The sequence below is a fragment of the Mustela putorius genome, unplaced genomic scaffold, assembly GCF_011764305.1.
Source record: "Mustela putorius furo isolate JIRA1106 unplaced genomic scaffold, ASM1176430v1.1 tig00000450_pilon_pilon_pilon, whole genome shotgun sequence".
NCBI classification, from domain to species: domain Eukaryota; kingdom Metazoa; phylum Chordata; class Mammalia; order Carnivora; family Mustelidae; genus Mustela; species Mustela putorius.
In genome coordinates, this window is record NW_025421385.1 from 7,189,833 (window position 1) to 7,206,061 (window position 16,229).

General features: G+C 40.4%; 1 protein-coding gene across 9 annotated transcripts in view; it reads right to left on the reverse strand.

Annotated features, from left to right (window-relative positions):
- MAP3K4 (mitogen-activated protein kinase kinase kinase 4) overlaps window positions 1–16,229 on the reverse strand; it is a 112,986-nt gene that overhangs the window by 73,854 nt on the left and 22,903 nt on the right. For 5 of the 9 annotated variants that reach the window (XM_045080075.1, XM_045080077.1, XM_045080079.1 and 2 more), the window contains exon 2: window positions 3,419–3,618. In XM_045080075.1, the coding sequence (XP_044936010.1) occupies window positions 3,419–3,618 (200 nt within the window). The remainder of the gene's footprint in view (window positions 1–3,418; window positions 3,619–16,229) is intronic. The other 4 variants (XM_045080076.1, XM_045080078.1, XM_045080080.1 and 1 more) reach the window with 1 other exon arrangement.

Genomic DNA, 16,229 nt, shown 5'->3' on the forward strand with positions numbered 1-16,229 from the left:
AAAGCTCTAGACATGACGGGTTTGAGACAAGCTGTGACCTGCCTAAATATGTGGGCCACAGCAGCATGAGCACAATAAAATGGTTGTTCCTTCATGCCACTAAGTTGTGGGGTGGTTTGTTACACAGCAATAGATAACCAGGAAAATGCAAACATTATTGGTGACATTTATTAAAATGATGAGTCCAACTTGGACTGCAGTTCTAAAGTGAATAGTATGATTCAGAGAGCCCTGGCTTGTGGCAGCGAGAAAGAAAGAATGCACCAGTTCATGTTCCCTTGGAAAGCTTTTAAAATAAATCTGACCAACCTAACTAATTCTAAAAGCTCTAGAAAGTACTGAGGGACCAATATATTATCATGAATCACACACTAGTTTGAAACATGGGTCTCCTGGCCTCAGCCTTCAGGTCACAGCACAAATGTCACTTGTTCAGCAGTCTCCTAGTCCCAGGGCTCCCCGCTCCCTCCTCCCGCTCCCTCCTGGGGACACCCAGGGCAGCCTCTCCTCACCATCCTTCACCCCAGCTCAACCGACTGAGCCTGCGCTGCGGTCTACCTGCACGCTTCCCATGCGAGATGGGGCTTTCACCATAGATGGTAAAAGTTAGTATTTCCGTGTGTTGGGTTTATAGGTATTTTTATTTCTTTTTGTCTGTAGTTTCTAAATTTCCCATAACACATAATCTTTTACAGTAAGAAAAAAGAGTAAGTTTTTACAGATTTTGGTTTCTTAGGTCTGCTATTAGACAGGTACAAGTCAAAAGACATAGGCCATCCATTTCTTCACCTGAAAAACAGCAGGAATTGGAATAAGTGGTCTCCAAGACCCCCTCCAGATCTCAAAGTCTGTAATTTTATGAAATAAACAGCTGAAAGAAATTAAAGGTGAAGAAACAAACTTTCAACTTCCATTTCCCACACACCCTGGAAGGACAGCAGGAGCTCACCAAATGGCTAGTGATGGGGGGCACGTGGGTAACACAGTCAGTTAAGAGTCCCAACTCTTGCTTTTGGCTCAGTAGTGATCTCAGGGTCCTAAGATGAAGCCTCACATCCAGGCTCTGCACTCAGCACAGCGTCTGCTTGCATTTCTCTCTCCCTCTCCCTGTGATCCTCTCCACTCCCATGTAGACACGTGCACGCGCTCTCTCTCTCTGTCAAATAAATATGTTTTTTAAAGATTTTATTTATTTATTTGACAGACAGTGAGAGTACACACAAACAGGCAGCATGGCAGGCAGAGGCAGCGAGAGAAGCAGGCTCCCTGCCAAGCAGAGAACCCAATGTGGGACTCGATCCTAGAACCCTGGGATCATGACCTGAGCCAAAGGCAGCAGCTTAACCAATTGAGCCACCCAGGCGTCCCAGAAATAAATAAATATTTTTTTAAAAATCTAGTGACTGGATTTCTGATTAGTGAGAGACAGTACAGTTAACTCTTCAGGTAAGCTTAGTATCTGCTGCTTATACTGGTAAAAAGTCCAAATCAAGCCCCAGGAGAACTATTTCTAAAAACAGTCCTGTCCCCATCTCAAGCCTTCTGGCCTCAAGTTACTTTAAAAAACCTAGACCTCAGTTTCTCAATCTATAAGATATGAGAATTACACCCTCAACTCCTATTCTGAAATAGTATGGACCATCAGGTAAAGAAAAAGCAGATGTGCTACTGGCATCGTTTCAGTTTTACCAGCTCAAAGAGAGTCTGTATTAACTAACAGTGATTCTTTAGATGCTACTTCAGTGACACTTGTTTTAGATAAGGCGCTTCTACAGTCATCCTTGAAAAAATGAATAAAGATTGGTTTTAAAGATGATAAATTGCAATAGAAAGCTATTAATTTCTTGGGGTAGTTAAGTACAGGTCACAGGTTAATATCCTAGTGCAAATAAAGTAAAGAATTAGGGCACCTGGCTGCCTCAGTCAGTTGAGAATCTGACTCTCGATCTTGGGATTTTAAGTTTGAGCCCCACTTTGGGTACAGAGATTACATAAAAATAAAAAAAATCCTGGGGCATCTGGGAGGCTCGGTTGATTGAGCATCTGACTCTTGACTTTGGCTCAGGTCATGATCACAGGAGTGGAACCAGGCCCCACGATGGGCTCCACACTCAGCATGGAGTCGGTTTGTCCCTCTCCATCTGCTCCTCCCCCCACCTGTGCATGCACTCTGTCTCTCTAAAATAAATAAAATCTTTAATAATAAACAATTGACTAACCTGAAAATTTTTAAACTTAAAATAAAAAATGAAGGCAAAAAAATCACCTTCCCTGTGAAAAAGAAAGACTATTACTGCTTAGGATTTCTTCCTGGGTCAAGATTTTACCCAAGCAAATAAATATAACAGAATCGATTTCTCTTGACTGCCTTCTTTCTTGAGGAAGGGCTACAACAGGGACACAGAGTGAACTGGCCACCTACAACCACAAGAGGCTAACATGTGGAAGACATGTGTGGGAAGGGGACGTGGCCAAACAGAAAGGGAGAGCGTGGGCCAAGGAAAGAGAGAAATGGGCATACACTTGATGTCCATAAGGGAGCGCCTGTGATAGGGAAACTTCTCAGATAAGATGAAGAATAAAATCTGTATTTTATGCAGAAAGAGATGAATGAATTCCAAAAAGCTCCGAGATCAGTTTTAGGACAAGTGGCTCGCTGAAATTAATAGGGGAATCCTAAAACCATCAGGCTTCAGTGACCTGAGGATCTAAGCCAGACGGAGGGAACAAGGAGGCAGCAGGTCAGCATGATTTGATTTATGCACCTCAGAAAAGAACAGCTGTGACATGTTGGAGGAAGTATGAAATGAAAACAGAAAACACTCCCAGCTTCTAGGAACAGAACATTATCTGGGCTCTGAGACGTCAAACAAAGAGAAAAGTAGAACACAAGTACTGTCCGTGGTGCACGGTACTGTCCAGGCACTGTTAGCAAGCAGGTGGGCTGTGCACACTTAGGGCAGCTTCAGGGCCACTGCCAGAGAGCACAGGTCACAGGCTGGTGAGGGAAGCCCGGCCCTGCCTCTCCCAAACTGCCCAGTACATCACATCTGGAAGACAAAAGCTAGAGATGCAAAGAATTTTTAAAAGGCACCTCACTCCTGTATCAGCAGCCGTCTTCGATGAGTGCACGGATTCAGGCATGCTTGGGCTCTTCTACTGACCAAACAGAATACATGCCACCAGCTTTAGCAATTACACAGGACAAACCTTTCTATCTCTGGTAGATGATTTTCTCCTTTATTAACAATACTGCTAATGGCAGTAATTCAAAAATTAAGAAGTAAAATTTAAAAGCAGCATTAAAATCAAATTTAATAAAAAAGGAAAAACATTGTCATAGAAAGGATCAATCAGTAGTTACATGTTACACAGATTATGCACTGCAAGTGCCAGGCCTGTGTATCTTTGTAAGTACCAGACTCACCTTTCACACCAGCTCGACCGGCAGGCTTCCCTACGCTATTCCTCTGGTGCTTGATGGACATGCGTTTCATCTGCCGAGGTGTGCTGGGGGGAGAGGTGCCATAAAGGTTCTCCGTGTTGGTTTCATCTGAAAAGTCCTCTGCATCAGACTCAGAATTCCTGCAAGCTGAATCTCCCAATGTGCACTCTGGCCTATGAAAGACAGAGAGCAGAGAAAATATTCAGTAATGCTGTAAGTGAACTCAAATTTAAACTTCTTGAAACTTCTTTTAAGAACTCCTTGTAAAACTTTTCTACGGCTTCGTCTCATCCTCAGCAATGTGGTCTTTCTCCTCTATCTGTACTTGTGGAACTGACAAGGAGAACTTTTTTGCCCAAAGGCAGGGATGTCTGTGACAACTTCTGCTCTGGCCCCAGACCATCTGAGTGTCACAAGGGCAGAGCTGGTATGCAGCTTCTGGTGTTTACAGAATTCTGACATAAATGAGTTTAAACCTAAAAACTTACAGACTGAGGAAAAGGAGAGCAAAGGACCAGAAGACACAACTGGGAGAGACGGAAGCATGTAGCTTTGTGCTGGCCCCGGAGGCTCAGGGATGAGTGGGCAAGTTCAGCCCTGCCCTGGCCCTCAGGGCCGCGCTTCCGCTCTTCAAAGCACACACAGCAGGAAGCATGGGGCGCTCTCCTGTGATCCGAGAGGCTTCTGACAACATAGGGCAGGTCAGTGTTTCTATGTTCTCTGCGAGCCACTACAGGGCAGAGCTTGGCGGTGGGGGGGGGGGGGGGGGGCTGGTGCAGGAGAAGGACACGGTAGAATAAGAGAAAGGAATTTGTTTGTCTTCACCTTCAAAACACAACTCTCAACTTGTTCTCTGGCAATGCTTCTTTCCAATTGTCTATCCCCAGCCAACTTCTCAAGTAATATCAGTATTTTGATATAGTTCGATCTTTGCGAAGCTAACAACAACAAAAAACTTATTGATACAAACAGAACATATACAATCCTGGCAAACTAGAAGGAATCAGTCATGAAGTTCCTTTTAAATATATGTCACAGTCTGGCCCGTTATGAATATTCTTTCTAAAATACACTTCATATTTTACAAAGGTAACTCCAAACTATATCCAAGGTATAACTAGTGTTCTTCCTGGTAACTTTTACCCTGATATAAAAATCAAAGTTATTATAAAAATCAAGATAGAAAAAGAAAAACCACTCTAAAATAGATGACACCATTTTATTGAATTACACTGACAAAACTTTAGAAAACAAACTTCCAAAAAATAAAAATGCTGCAGAATTATATAAATTTATAGCACTGAAATCCATAAAGAATTCCTCGGACAGGTCAAAACTGATTTAACCAGACAAGACTACTCTAGCCACTATGAATACTGTGTACCCACACATAAAGACATACAAATGACATGCCCTGAAAGCTAACTACAACAAATAAAACTGTGAGCAAAGTTAAAAATAAGTTTTAAATATATGTATTCCCTTAGGCTAACTACATAACTGAAGTATCACAGAGTCATACAACAAATAATACAACTTCCAGATGAACTTGAATTTCCCAACATCCACTTCTTCCACACTCACTGTGAAACAGCTGATTCAACTGATGAGAAGGCATGGCTATGCAGGACAAGGATGCTAATCTCATCTCCCCGGATTGTAGTGCTTACTAGCAGTTTTGGAATGATTACTGCACATTTTGTGGTCTGAGGGACTTCGGTTCAAATCCTGACTGTGCTGGCTATTAGTTATGCGGACCTTAGCCAAATTATTTAAAATCTTCACATTGCACATTTACAAAGCAAGGGTAATACTTAGACTCCAATGAGGATTAAATTCAATAATGCAGGCTTAACAAAAGGGTAATATAGATTGAGGGTTCACTCAATGATGGCTACTCTTCCTATTCTAAGCCTTGGAAGTCACCAGACCCATCTGCAACCCACGAAAGCACCTGAGTTCCTGCTTAACATTAAGGAACTCATCTGCTTAACATTAAGAGTGGGGGTACCAGGCCGGCTTAGTCAGTAAAGCATTTGACTCTTGATCTCATTGTGAGTTCAAGCCCCAGGTTGGGCACAGCGCTTACTTAAAAATAAAAATCTTAAAAAAAAAAAAATTAAAATTAAAATTGAAATTAAAACCTTTAAAAAAGAGAGAGAAAGAAGTGTATCTCTGAGTTCAGCATGGTATAGAACTGGAGACCATTTTAACATTTGTAGCATCTTTTAAATTCTTTCAAGTTAAATTCTATAACTTTTTTCTTCCCCACAAGGATAAAGTCCATGATAAGGAAAGACAATGTATTTCATTACTTTTGTATCTCAAAGTTTCTAGGATAGCGTTCAAAACCACTCAGTGTTGCTTAGCACAATAATATATTTCATATAGTAGGATGGTAATCACTACAAAACTAAGGCGTAGGGGCACCTCGGTGGCTCAGTGGGCTAAGCCTCTGCCTTGGGCTCAGGTCATGGTCTCAGAGCCCTGGGATTGAGCCCCACATCGTCCCTCAGTGAGCCCCACTTCACCGCACATCACCCCGCATAGGGCTCTCAGCTCAGCAGGGAATCTGCTTCCCCTCCTTTTCTCTCTGCCTGCCTACTTGTGATCCCTCTCTCTCTCTCTCTCTGTCAAATAAATAAATAAAATCTTAAAAAAAAAAAAAAAAACCCACTAAGGCGCAAACATCTAGCCAGTTCCATCCATCAAGGCCAGACAGCATGGAATAGCAGGCTAAAGAGAAAAACAGAGTCAGATAAAGGAATAAACAAGACCTCATTGAAAACACGCTCTCTGTAGTGAGGAGAGAAGTGAACTCAGCAGACAGAAGACCTAAGGCTAAGTCACAGCTTTAGTAGACAAGTGACTGCATACCTGACATAATCTTTCTAAAACTAAGAAAAAGACTAATATCTAATTTGTAAAATCAAGATTCTAACTACTTCAGTAAATTCAGTTGTGAATATTCAAAATAATCAAAACTAAACAATGGAAATAAACGGCTGTGTGGAAAACATTAAAATATAAAACAGGCACATAAAATGGTATGTTTCATTAGTATCTAGCAGTCGTGGGTAGATGAATAAATTAATCAAATGCAAGGAAAAGTGGAGGAGGATTTTCTGAAGGGGGACTGAAGACGTCCAAACTTAAGTGAGCCAAGTCTCCAATGGCAGGCCCCCAAACTAAGGTCAGGCCATGACATTTATTTTTCAAGTGAGTACCCCTGTCTTAATCTACATATGATGGAAATAAGTCTGGTGCTGTAAGAGATAAAACAAGTCAAAAAAGCACACCTAATAAAAACATTAGCTTTTATGTAAAAATTTAATTTGGGGAAACAGAAAAAATATTTCTGTTGTGCTGTCATCCAACTATGGACAAGTTATTCTCTACACACGGAAAATTTCATTTGGCTGCACTCTCCAAATAAAAGTAGAAGACTAAGTCCCTGTAATACTTACACAGAAGCTGAATATCTGTTTTTAAGCCTGCACCCATCATAAAACAAAGTCTTTATACCCTCACACAGATACAATAAACACTACTGATTTCAGAGTATTTCCAAATTATTTAATTATCCTAACAGCAAATATCAAGAATCACATGGAAGCAAAGAGGAATACTGTCATAAACAATGCATTAAAATAAGATAAAACAGTATATTTCCTCACTCTTTAATCATTATACCACATAGAAAACAAGGTAGAAAAAATGCCATATGGGGCTGCCAGATATTATATAACTCAAGATTAAAATGAACTTTAGAACAGACATTATATAAAGGCGAAGTTATGCATTTAATACTTTCTTAAGATTTACTTAACTCCACCAAGATGCTATTCACACTTATTGGAAATGTTAATTCATTCCATCCAATTAACTTAGTAACTTAACACATGTCAGTACAAAGCCCAAAAATATTTAAAGAAATTAAAATAAAGTCTAGCATTCAGTAAATAACACTCACAATGTCTGCCAACCTACCAAAAATTACCAAGGAAACTATGACCCAAACAAGGGAAAAAGATCAATAAGTGACCAGAAATTACTCAAGCAGAGCTTGCAAAGATGAACACTGTATCTGAAATGAAAAATACTCTGGGTGGGATTTAAAAGCAGATGAGACACAGCAGAAGAAAAGATCTGTGAACTTGAAGACACAGCAACAAAAAACTATCCAACATGAATTAGGAAAAGATTAAGGAAAAAATAAAGAAAAGAAGAACAGAGCATCAGTTATCTGTGGGACAGTATCAAGCAGTATAACACATGTTATTAGAATCCAAAATGAAAAAAGGGAGGCACTGAAAAAATCTACAAATTAAGGGCTGAAAATTTTCCAAATCTGAAGTAAACTGAAAGTTCACAGATCCAAGAAGCTCCACAAACTGCATATCATAATCAAATTGCTGAAAACCAATAACGAAGAGAAAAATCATAAAAGGAGCCAGAGAAAAACAATTTAGTTAGGGGAGTCTTAACCTAGAAGCAATAATGTAATAGGGAGTGGGAAGGAAAATTAAGCAAAACTTTCTCTTTTTTTCCGTAAAAGAAAAAAAATCTATACATAAAATCTAGGAATATAAGCACGAGTGGTAAGTTCAAAAGAACCTGCATCATTTCAATTAACTAAAACCATCCAAAACCTCATTTTTGTATTAGCTCATGTGAGATGAGCTAATGTGGTCAGCTGACTAGTTCAGAATATTTCCTGGGTACCAATTATTTTGGATAAGGAAAGTAGTACAAGGTCTACATCAATTGCCCTGAAACACTGGCCTTATTTGTGCTGAAAAACACAGAAATGTGAAATTTCTTTCTAGTGCTAAACTTCTAACAGTCACATAAAACAATGTCTCGCTCTTTTAACATAAAACTTTACTGAAGTACTATTCACTTGACATAGAACCTGGTCTAACAAATGTATGTCTTGAACTCAACTGAAGGTGGGGGGGGGGTCATTTTTCAATGGAAAATGTGTGGCAGACAAGACAAAAATTCAAGTAACCTCAGGTTACACAGTTCTGCTCTGACACAGCAGGTAAGCCATATGGTGCCTGAATAGTTCAACTATGAAATAATGAAGTTGGATTACAGGAGCTCAAAAATATGTGGTTTTGCAAAAGCCCTTAAAAAAAAAAAAAAAAAAAAACAAAAAAAAAAACCACCTTCATTAGAAGTTCTTTAGCAAAGTCTTTAGAAATAAGATATTTTAGTCACTTATGAAGTACAGTCCTCACCTGTGTGAGGTCCTCTCCGCCACCTTCATCCACCTCCTCAATAACCTATTCTCTATTAAATAATGATGCGAGGAAGACCTCTGCTGCTGAGGGAAGAGGAGGGCAGGAGGAGGCAGAGACGATAGATTTTCTAGGTTTCCTTTTTAAAGAGCTTGTATAGTTTGCTTGGCCCGTGGTATACATCAAAAGGAGCTAAGCTAAATTTGAGGTTGCATGGTTGGTTCATACTGGAAGAGCCAATTAATAAGTTAGTTGATCTATATCGGCAGCCTCTCATTGAACATTCATCAGCTAACCTCCAAGTAAACTGTCGTCAAACCTCAAACCCATCCGACATTTGCTAGTTCACTTCTTCATTGATTCAGAGTACAAAACCTTGAAAACCTACTTAGTTTTCAAGACAGACAGACTTTTTCTTTTTAACTAAAAATTATCTTTTTTTTTAACAGAAGTAGATTAAAAAAAAAAAAAAAAAAAAGATGTGCCATGGAAATGAACAAGAACTATGCACCACCTCAACCAGACCCAAAGTTCTGTGAGGGTGGGGACCTCATCTGTCGTTTTACCACTGTTTCTCAGCTGTCTAGAACAGTGCCTGGTGCACACTATGTGCCCATTACTATCTGCTGAATAAGTGAGTTTGTGAGGTAAATAATATTATCTTTGATACATTAGACTTAATCATTACCTAAACTCTATTAAAATGCAATCACAATTATTTGAAGAATGTAATTTTTTAAAGGCTGCAAGAATAAAACAATGGTTGATTTCTGCTAATAATGTTATTGTGGTACTATAACCCTAGGTGCCAAGAGAACTATCTACTATCCCAAACAGCTGCAATGGAGTAAAGCGTAAGGAATAATGGTTTTAAAGATTTTATTTATTTATCAGAGAGAGAGAGCACAGGCAGACAGAATGGCAGGCAGAGGCAGAGGGAGAAGCAGGCTCCCCGTTGAGCAAGGAGCCCGATGTGGGACTCGATCCCAGGACGCTGGGATCATGACCTGAGCCGAAGGCAGCTGCTTAACCAACTGAGCCACCCAGGCGTCCCAGGAATAATGGTTTTAGAATCAGATTCACATGGGCTGAAATTCTTACGTCCCCACTCTAATTAGTGAACATACAAGTCTTAATCAAATTACTATAAGTAAGTTTGCTTGCAAACACTTTCATTTATTACAAGCCTTCTTATCAAACGTCACTGGAACCTGCGGTCAGCCAGTTAATTTTAAAAATACATATCGAAAGCATTAAAAATGAAACATGCACACTTAAAAAACTGAAACGTCTCTGGTGGCTGTCACTTTGATGGCCTCCCAGGATTCCCACCTTCCTATAATCACCTCCTCCTGATCAGGAGGGACCCTGTGCCTGCGTTAACGAATGAGATGTAGTCCAAGTGACGCTGGACCAGTTATAGCTGGGAACTTGAGGGGAAGCTAGCCACCAGGGAAGAAGCCCAGCTACCCTGAGACTGCCAGGGTCTTCGAAGCCCAGGCCAGCCAGGCAGAGAGGCTGCCCGAAGGAGAACTAGGGAGGTCAAAGTCTCGCTGAGCTTCCAGCTAACAGCCAGCACCAACTTGCTAGCTTGTGAGTGTTGTGAGTGAGGCTATTTTGGATCTTCCAGCTGTCCCTGAACCCAAGCCAACACCATGAGAAGCAGAACTACTCAGTACTTTAACAGATAATAAATGGTTTTTACTTTAAGCCATTAAGCTTCGGTATGGCTTGTTAAATTATAATAGATAACTACCACACATTTAAAACTTAAACATTTACTTTCACTTTGAGTCCACGAATGAGATTAAACCCATCACCGCTTTGATGAGAGTCAAAGCCTTGCCCCAAAGTGTGGTTCCCTGAAAGAAGGCATGAGTCATATACACCACAACCGCGTGCGGTACCTGTGATCTACACTCTATTTCTTCAAAACAGAACAAGAATCTAAAGACTTTTGTGGGACAGTTTTTCTGGATTTTCATGATGTTTCTTCCTAAATGTTAACAGAAATTTGACAACACTTTTCTTTTTGTGACCCATCCTGAGACTTTCCGAAGCGCTGCCATTCCATTGATATAGAAACCACAATTCTCTTTTGCATTCACATTTCATAGATTTGTGTAAGAGTTTACTGAACTATGCAGTAACTAAACATACAACAGACCTACACAGATTTAGGAACAAACAAGGAACTACTGATAAGCATATATTTCAACTGGTGGAAACAGAGAGTCACAGGTATTCTACAGAGTAGCCTATTAGCCATAAGCATTCATGATGCTGGGAGCATCAGTAAATATGTTTTAATAGAAGAAATCGACAGGGTCAGGTCTTAGAAAGGGTTAGGCAGTTGCATGGATAAGGTCTGCCTGACTCAGATCTCCTAGCAAAAGTCTTTTGCGTCACTCACAGATTTACACAAGGCATATTTTATCAGTCCTAAGCTACGTAGAACAAAAAACAACACAGAAAGATTAAAAACACATATATATATAATTTAAAAAATATTTTCAGATGAAAGCTTTCATAAAATAAAGTCTTATCAAACCACACAAATAAATGCAACAAAGCTTTAAAGACTTCATATTATCATCTTTCCCTCTGGTTAAACAGAAGACTACTCAAAAAGAAATAGAACCAAAAGAAGAGAGAAACAGACAGAGAGAGAAAGAAAAAACGAAAGACAGACAAAGAGATATTTAAATACCTAGAGTACTTAAACACACAGGAGTGTATTTTAAACACACGAGGTATTTAAACACACAAGAGTGGGGCGCCTTGGTGGCTCAGTAGGTTAAAGCCTCTGAGGCCTTCGGCTCAGGTCATGATCCCAGGGTTCTGGGATCAAGCCCCACGGCAGGCTCTCTGCTCAGCGGGGAGCCTCCCTCCTCCTCTCTCTCTGCCTGCCTCTCTGCCTACTTGTGATCTCTGTCTGTCCAATAAATAAATTTAAAAAAAAAATCTAAACACACAGGAGTCATGTTACAGATGAAAAGATGAATGTGATTATCCCTGTTATTTCTACAATTTTGCTACAAAGAGTTGAAGACTTAAAAAACAAGAGGGCAAAGAATAAGACAATTTTAGGAGTACTTTCTTATTTTTACCAATTCTGGTGGCTCCTAAAATATGCTGAGTACTTCTATACCTACCTCATTTTTCCAAAACTCTGCAAATCAACACTACTTACTATGTATACAGATCAGCAAGGAGACAACCACAATGGAACAAAAGCCCTTCTGAGATGCACCTATTTGGGGCCTTCCAGCAGTACAACAGGTTCTACAGGGGATGATGCAGGGGGCACAGACGGGACGATGCCCTTCCAACACAAGAAGTGAAGATAAGCACACATCCGTCTTGCTGTGAACGCATTTAATGATGAAATCCCAATGAAAAAAAAATTAAAAGAAAGTACCATAAAATAAAAGTGCTAATTCATTCAAAAAGTTGTTTTAGGCTTAACCAAAGAGAACTACGGGGCATAAACAGGAAAAGTTGGAAGAAGAAAAACTGGATCAAAGCTGGGAGGAAATCAGCAAAAGGTCCTCTCCTATGCCAAGTGCATGCAAAACATTATAGAGTTTAAAGAGAAACAAGAAAAATATCTAGGGGCGCCTGGGTGGCTCAGTGGGTTAAAGCCTCTGCCTTCAGCTCGGGTCATGATCCCAGGGTTCTGGGATCGAGCCCCGCATCGGGCTCTCTGCTAAGCAGAGAGCCTGCTTCCCTCCTTTCTCTCTGCCTCTCTACCTACTTGTGATTTCTCTGTCAAATAAATAAATAAAATCTTTTAAAAAAATGTCTAAAACTTCAAAGGTAGCAAAAGAATTATGATGCCCCTCTACCCACTCTTATAACTGAGAACATTTTTTTTAATTCCCTTATTCTAATTTGAATTCAGGGGGAAAAAAAATAAAAACATTTCCTGTCAAGAATTACTCCGTCATTCTTAGAAATCAAGTAACTGAAGAGCTCCTGACTGTAGGAAGCAGAGGAGCCTCCTTAGCTGAGTTTCCTTAGCTCTGAGTCTCCTTAGCTCAAGTTATGGTTCTTTCTAATTTGGATTTTTTTAAATAGTTAACTATAAATATGCCCCGTGACACATACACACATTCAAAAGATGAACCCCACCTGCGGGGACAACTGATCTATTCTCCCAGGGTTTTCACTGAAGTAAAATGCAAAGAAAACCGAGGAAAGCAATTGGGACAATTGGGACATAAAATCTCTTACCTCTGCTTCGACTTCAGCACAAGAAAAGGCTCATTTATCTGAGAGCAGATCTTGGTTTCCAACTCCATGCTCCAAAGGTGGAGAAATGTCTGGGTCCAGGACTGGGGCAAGGGGGAGATGTAATATGAGCCTGGAGCACCTTTTAGTGTCAGCAAGTGCTCAAAAAACAAAACAAAACAAAGTGACAAAGTGCTCAAGAAGCAAAAACCAAACCAAATGGGAGTACTTCAGAAGGACACAGAAGCAGAGCTCCCACTGGCCAAAGCTGGAAAAATTCGAGTCACAAAATAAAGACACAGAATTATAGCTAACTATAACCATGAATCCATGAGTCCATATTGATATGAATAATTACTAGAAAAAAGAAATGGGAGAAGAGACCAATCTCCTACACAGAAAAAAATGAGAATAATTTATGTAGACACTCTCCTCTCAAGGAGGTGGAGTTTAACCCCCCACCACTTAAGTGTGGGCTTCACTTTTAGTGACTCACTTCCAAGGAGTAGAACATGGAAAAGTAGAGGAAAAAACCAAACTGTACAGTAGAGAAATCCAATAAACACTCCAGCCATCAGCCAGGTAGTCAAGGTGAACAGCACACTAAACAGCCATGTTGAGAACATCTGCCCTGATACGATGAGAAAGGCACCTCATCTGTGTGGTCATCCTCCCAAAACCCGAACTCCAGTCAAACCATGATAAAAAAAAAAACCACCAGATTAGTACTCCGTACAACCATTAAAGTCACCAAAAACAAAGTGAGAAACCGTAACTGCCAAGAGGCAGCTAAGCAGACATGACTACATGTGATGGGACACCCTGGATGGGGTCACCCAGGAAAAGGACATTAGGGGAAAATGAACAAAATCTGAGTAAAGCACAGAATTTAGTAAATAATGCGTCAAGGGGCACCTGGGTGGCGCAGTGGGTTAAGCCCCTGCCTTCAGCTCAGGTCATGATCTCGGGGTCCTGGGATCAAGCCCCACATCGGGTTCTCTGCTCAGCGGGGAGCCTGCTTCCTCCTCTCTGCCTGCCTCTCTGCCTATGTGTGATCTCCCTCTGTCAACTAAATAAACAAAATCTTTAAAAAACAAAAGAAGACTGTTGATACCAACTGACTAGTTGTGACAATTGTACACAGTAAGATTTAACAACTTAAATGAAAAAAGAAAAAGTGAGGGTTTTGCTTGCCCTATTTCTGCATATAAAATAAAAGGTAGAACTCAAATCCTCAGGTAGCTGATTACCTTCCCTACCGCATCCAAGAATCACCTCCAGTAATCTGTGAAAAACCAACATTCTAGTCCTCTAAGAGAGCATTCTTCAGATCAGGCTAGTGTTTCCATTCATTCTGTGTAAACCCATGTGTGTTTATGTCTAAAAAAGAGCATAAAACTTCTCCCTAAAGGAACAGAAAAACAAGCCTTTTAAATTAGAGAATAAGCATTAGAAATTAGCAACTTTTGGGGGCACCTGGGTGGTTCAGTGGGTTAAGTCTCTGCCTTCAGCTCAGGTCATGATCCCAGGGTCCTGGGATTGAGCCCCACATCAGGCTCTCTGCTCAGCAGGGAGCCTGCTTCTCCCTATCTCTCTGCCTGCCTCTCTGCCTACTTCTGTCTACTTGTGATTCCTCTCTCTGTCAAATAAATACATAAATAACCTTAAAAAAAGAAAAGAAAAGAAAGAAATTAGCAACCTCTTTCATTCAGAACAGAATTCTGTGCAAGAGAGGAGACAGAGGTCAACAGAAAAATGTAGATGTGTATTATGTTATTGTACTCACTTTGGGTTTTTTGTTTCTTGGGTCTTTGTTGTAGTGATTGGTCTATTTAGATGGAGTTCAAAATATACATTAACTGTTTCACACTTCACTGTGTGTGCAGGCGTGTCAGCAACCCAAAGTGTTGAGCTCCTCCAGGACAGTAGCCATGTCACTCATTCAACAACGGCCCTCCTGGACAAGTGCTGTGCTAAGAGGTGAGGAAAAATACATCCGTGAACCAGTCACCATTCCTGCCTTCCCAGAGCTTTCAGGCTATACAAAGAGCTAGGTATGTAGCTCATAAGGACACACACACAAGTCCGAAAAGTGCACTGGATAACACTCGATAACACTGGAGATTACCAAGCATACCGGCAGACAGGATCGAGCCTCGAGAACTGAGGATAGTGACAAAGGCGACCTCTCTGAAGAAGGAACACTGAAGCTGAGATTCGAAAGCTCTAAAGGCACGAACTGGAAGACAGAGAGGAGAAGCAGCTGAGCAGGAGCATGCAGGGTGCACTGGGGAAACTGCAAGGCCATGGCGACCTGGAGCAGAGTGGGCAGAGTAGGCAGGAGCCCTCACAGGAGCAGGCAGCCGGCAGATCACACCATGTGGACTTTTGACAGAAAGCGTGACAGAAACCGTGCAGCCACGAAGGACAGAAAACGTGCAGCCACGAAGGACATTAAGTAGGGGAAAGACACGAGCAGACCTGCCTTTCTCTTTTAAGTATCTACCACATCACCGGACACTACTAGACAGGTGTGCAAACAGGCACAATTTTCCAGCACTACGCAGACTTTTTCAACTACAGGCTTCTCAATTATTCAGTCTTAAAATCAACCTAAACAGTTATTCTGTCTACGCTATTTCAATAATCAAGACCAATTCAATGGTTGAGAGCCAAAAGAGGAAAAAGAATTGCTCACCTGACAAAAACACCCTAAGGGACTATGAAATCCTTAGAAATGGCACATTAACAACTAAGAAGTAAAACACTACCCAGCCCCAAAGATATAATTAAAGATGTACACACACACAAAGGTGTCTCGTGAAAAATATAACTTTCTTCTAATTAAAAACAATGTAAACTAGGCAAAAATTTAAATGGGTCTAAAACAATTTTAGAAGAAAAAAATAAAAGCTCCTATTTTAATTATATAGCTTTCTTCACTCAAGAGAACATAATTGGTAACTGTGGTTGGATACATAAGGCCAACGTGAAATTTACTGGAAATGTGGAGTCTAAAAGTCCTGTGTATGCCAAAAATAAACACCACCTACAGTTTCAGAAAGAAATGTCTCACAGTGTACAATTAAATGCAGCATGTACAAAAAATATAGGAAATGCAAAAAAAGTTACCATTTCAAAACTATACTATTTTATATCTCAATCACCAGAGTATGATTCCCCTGAAACTGAATGTAAATTTTTATTATGTGCATTTTTGAGAGGAGTCAAAAGTCCACATTTAATCATTGGATTCTCAAACACAATCTATGACCCAAAAAATGTAAAGAGCAATGGCCTAGACA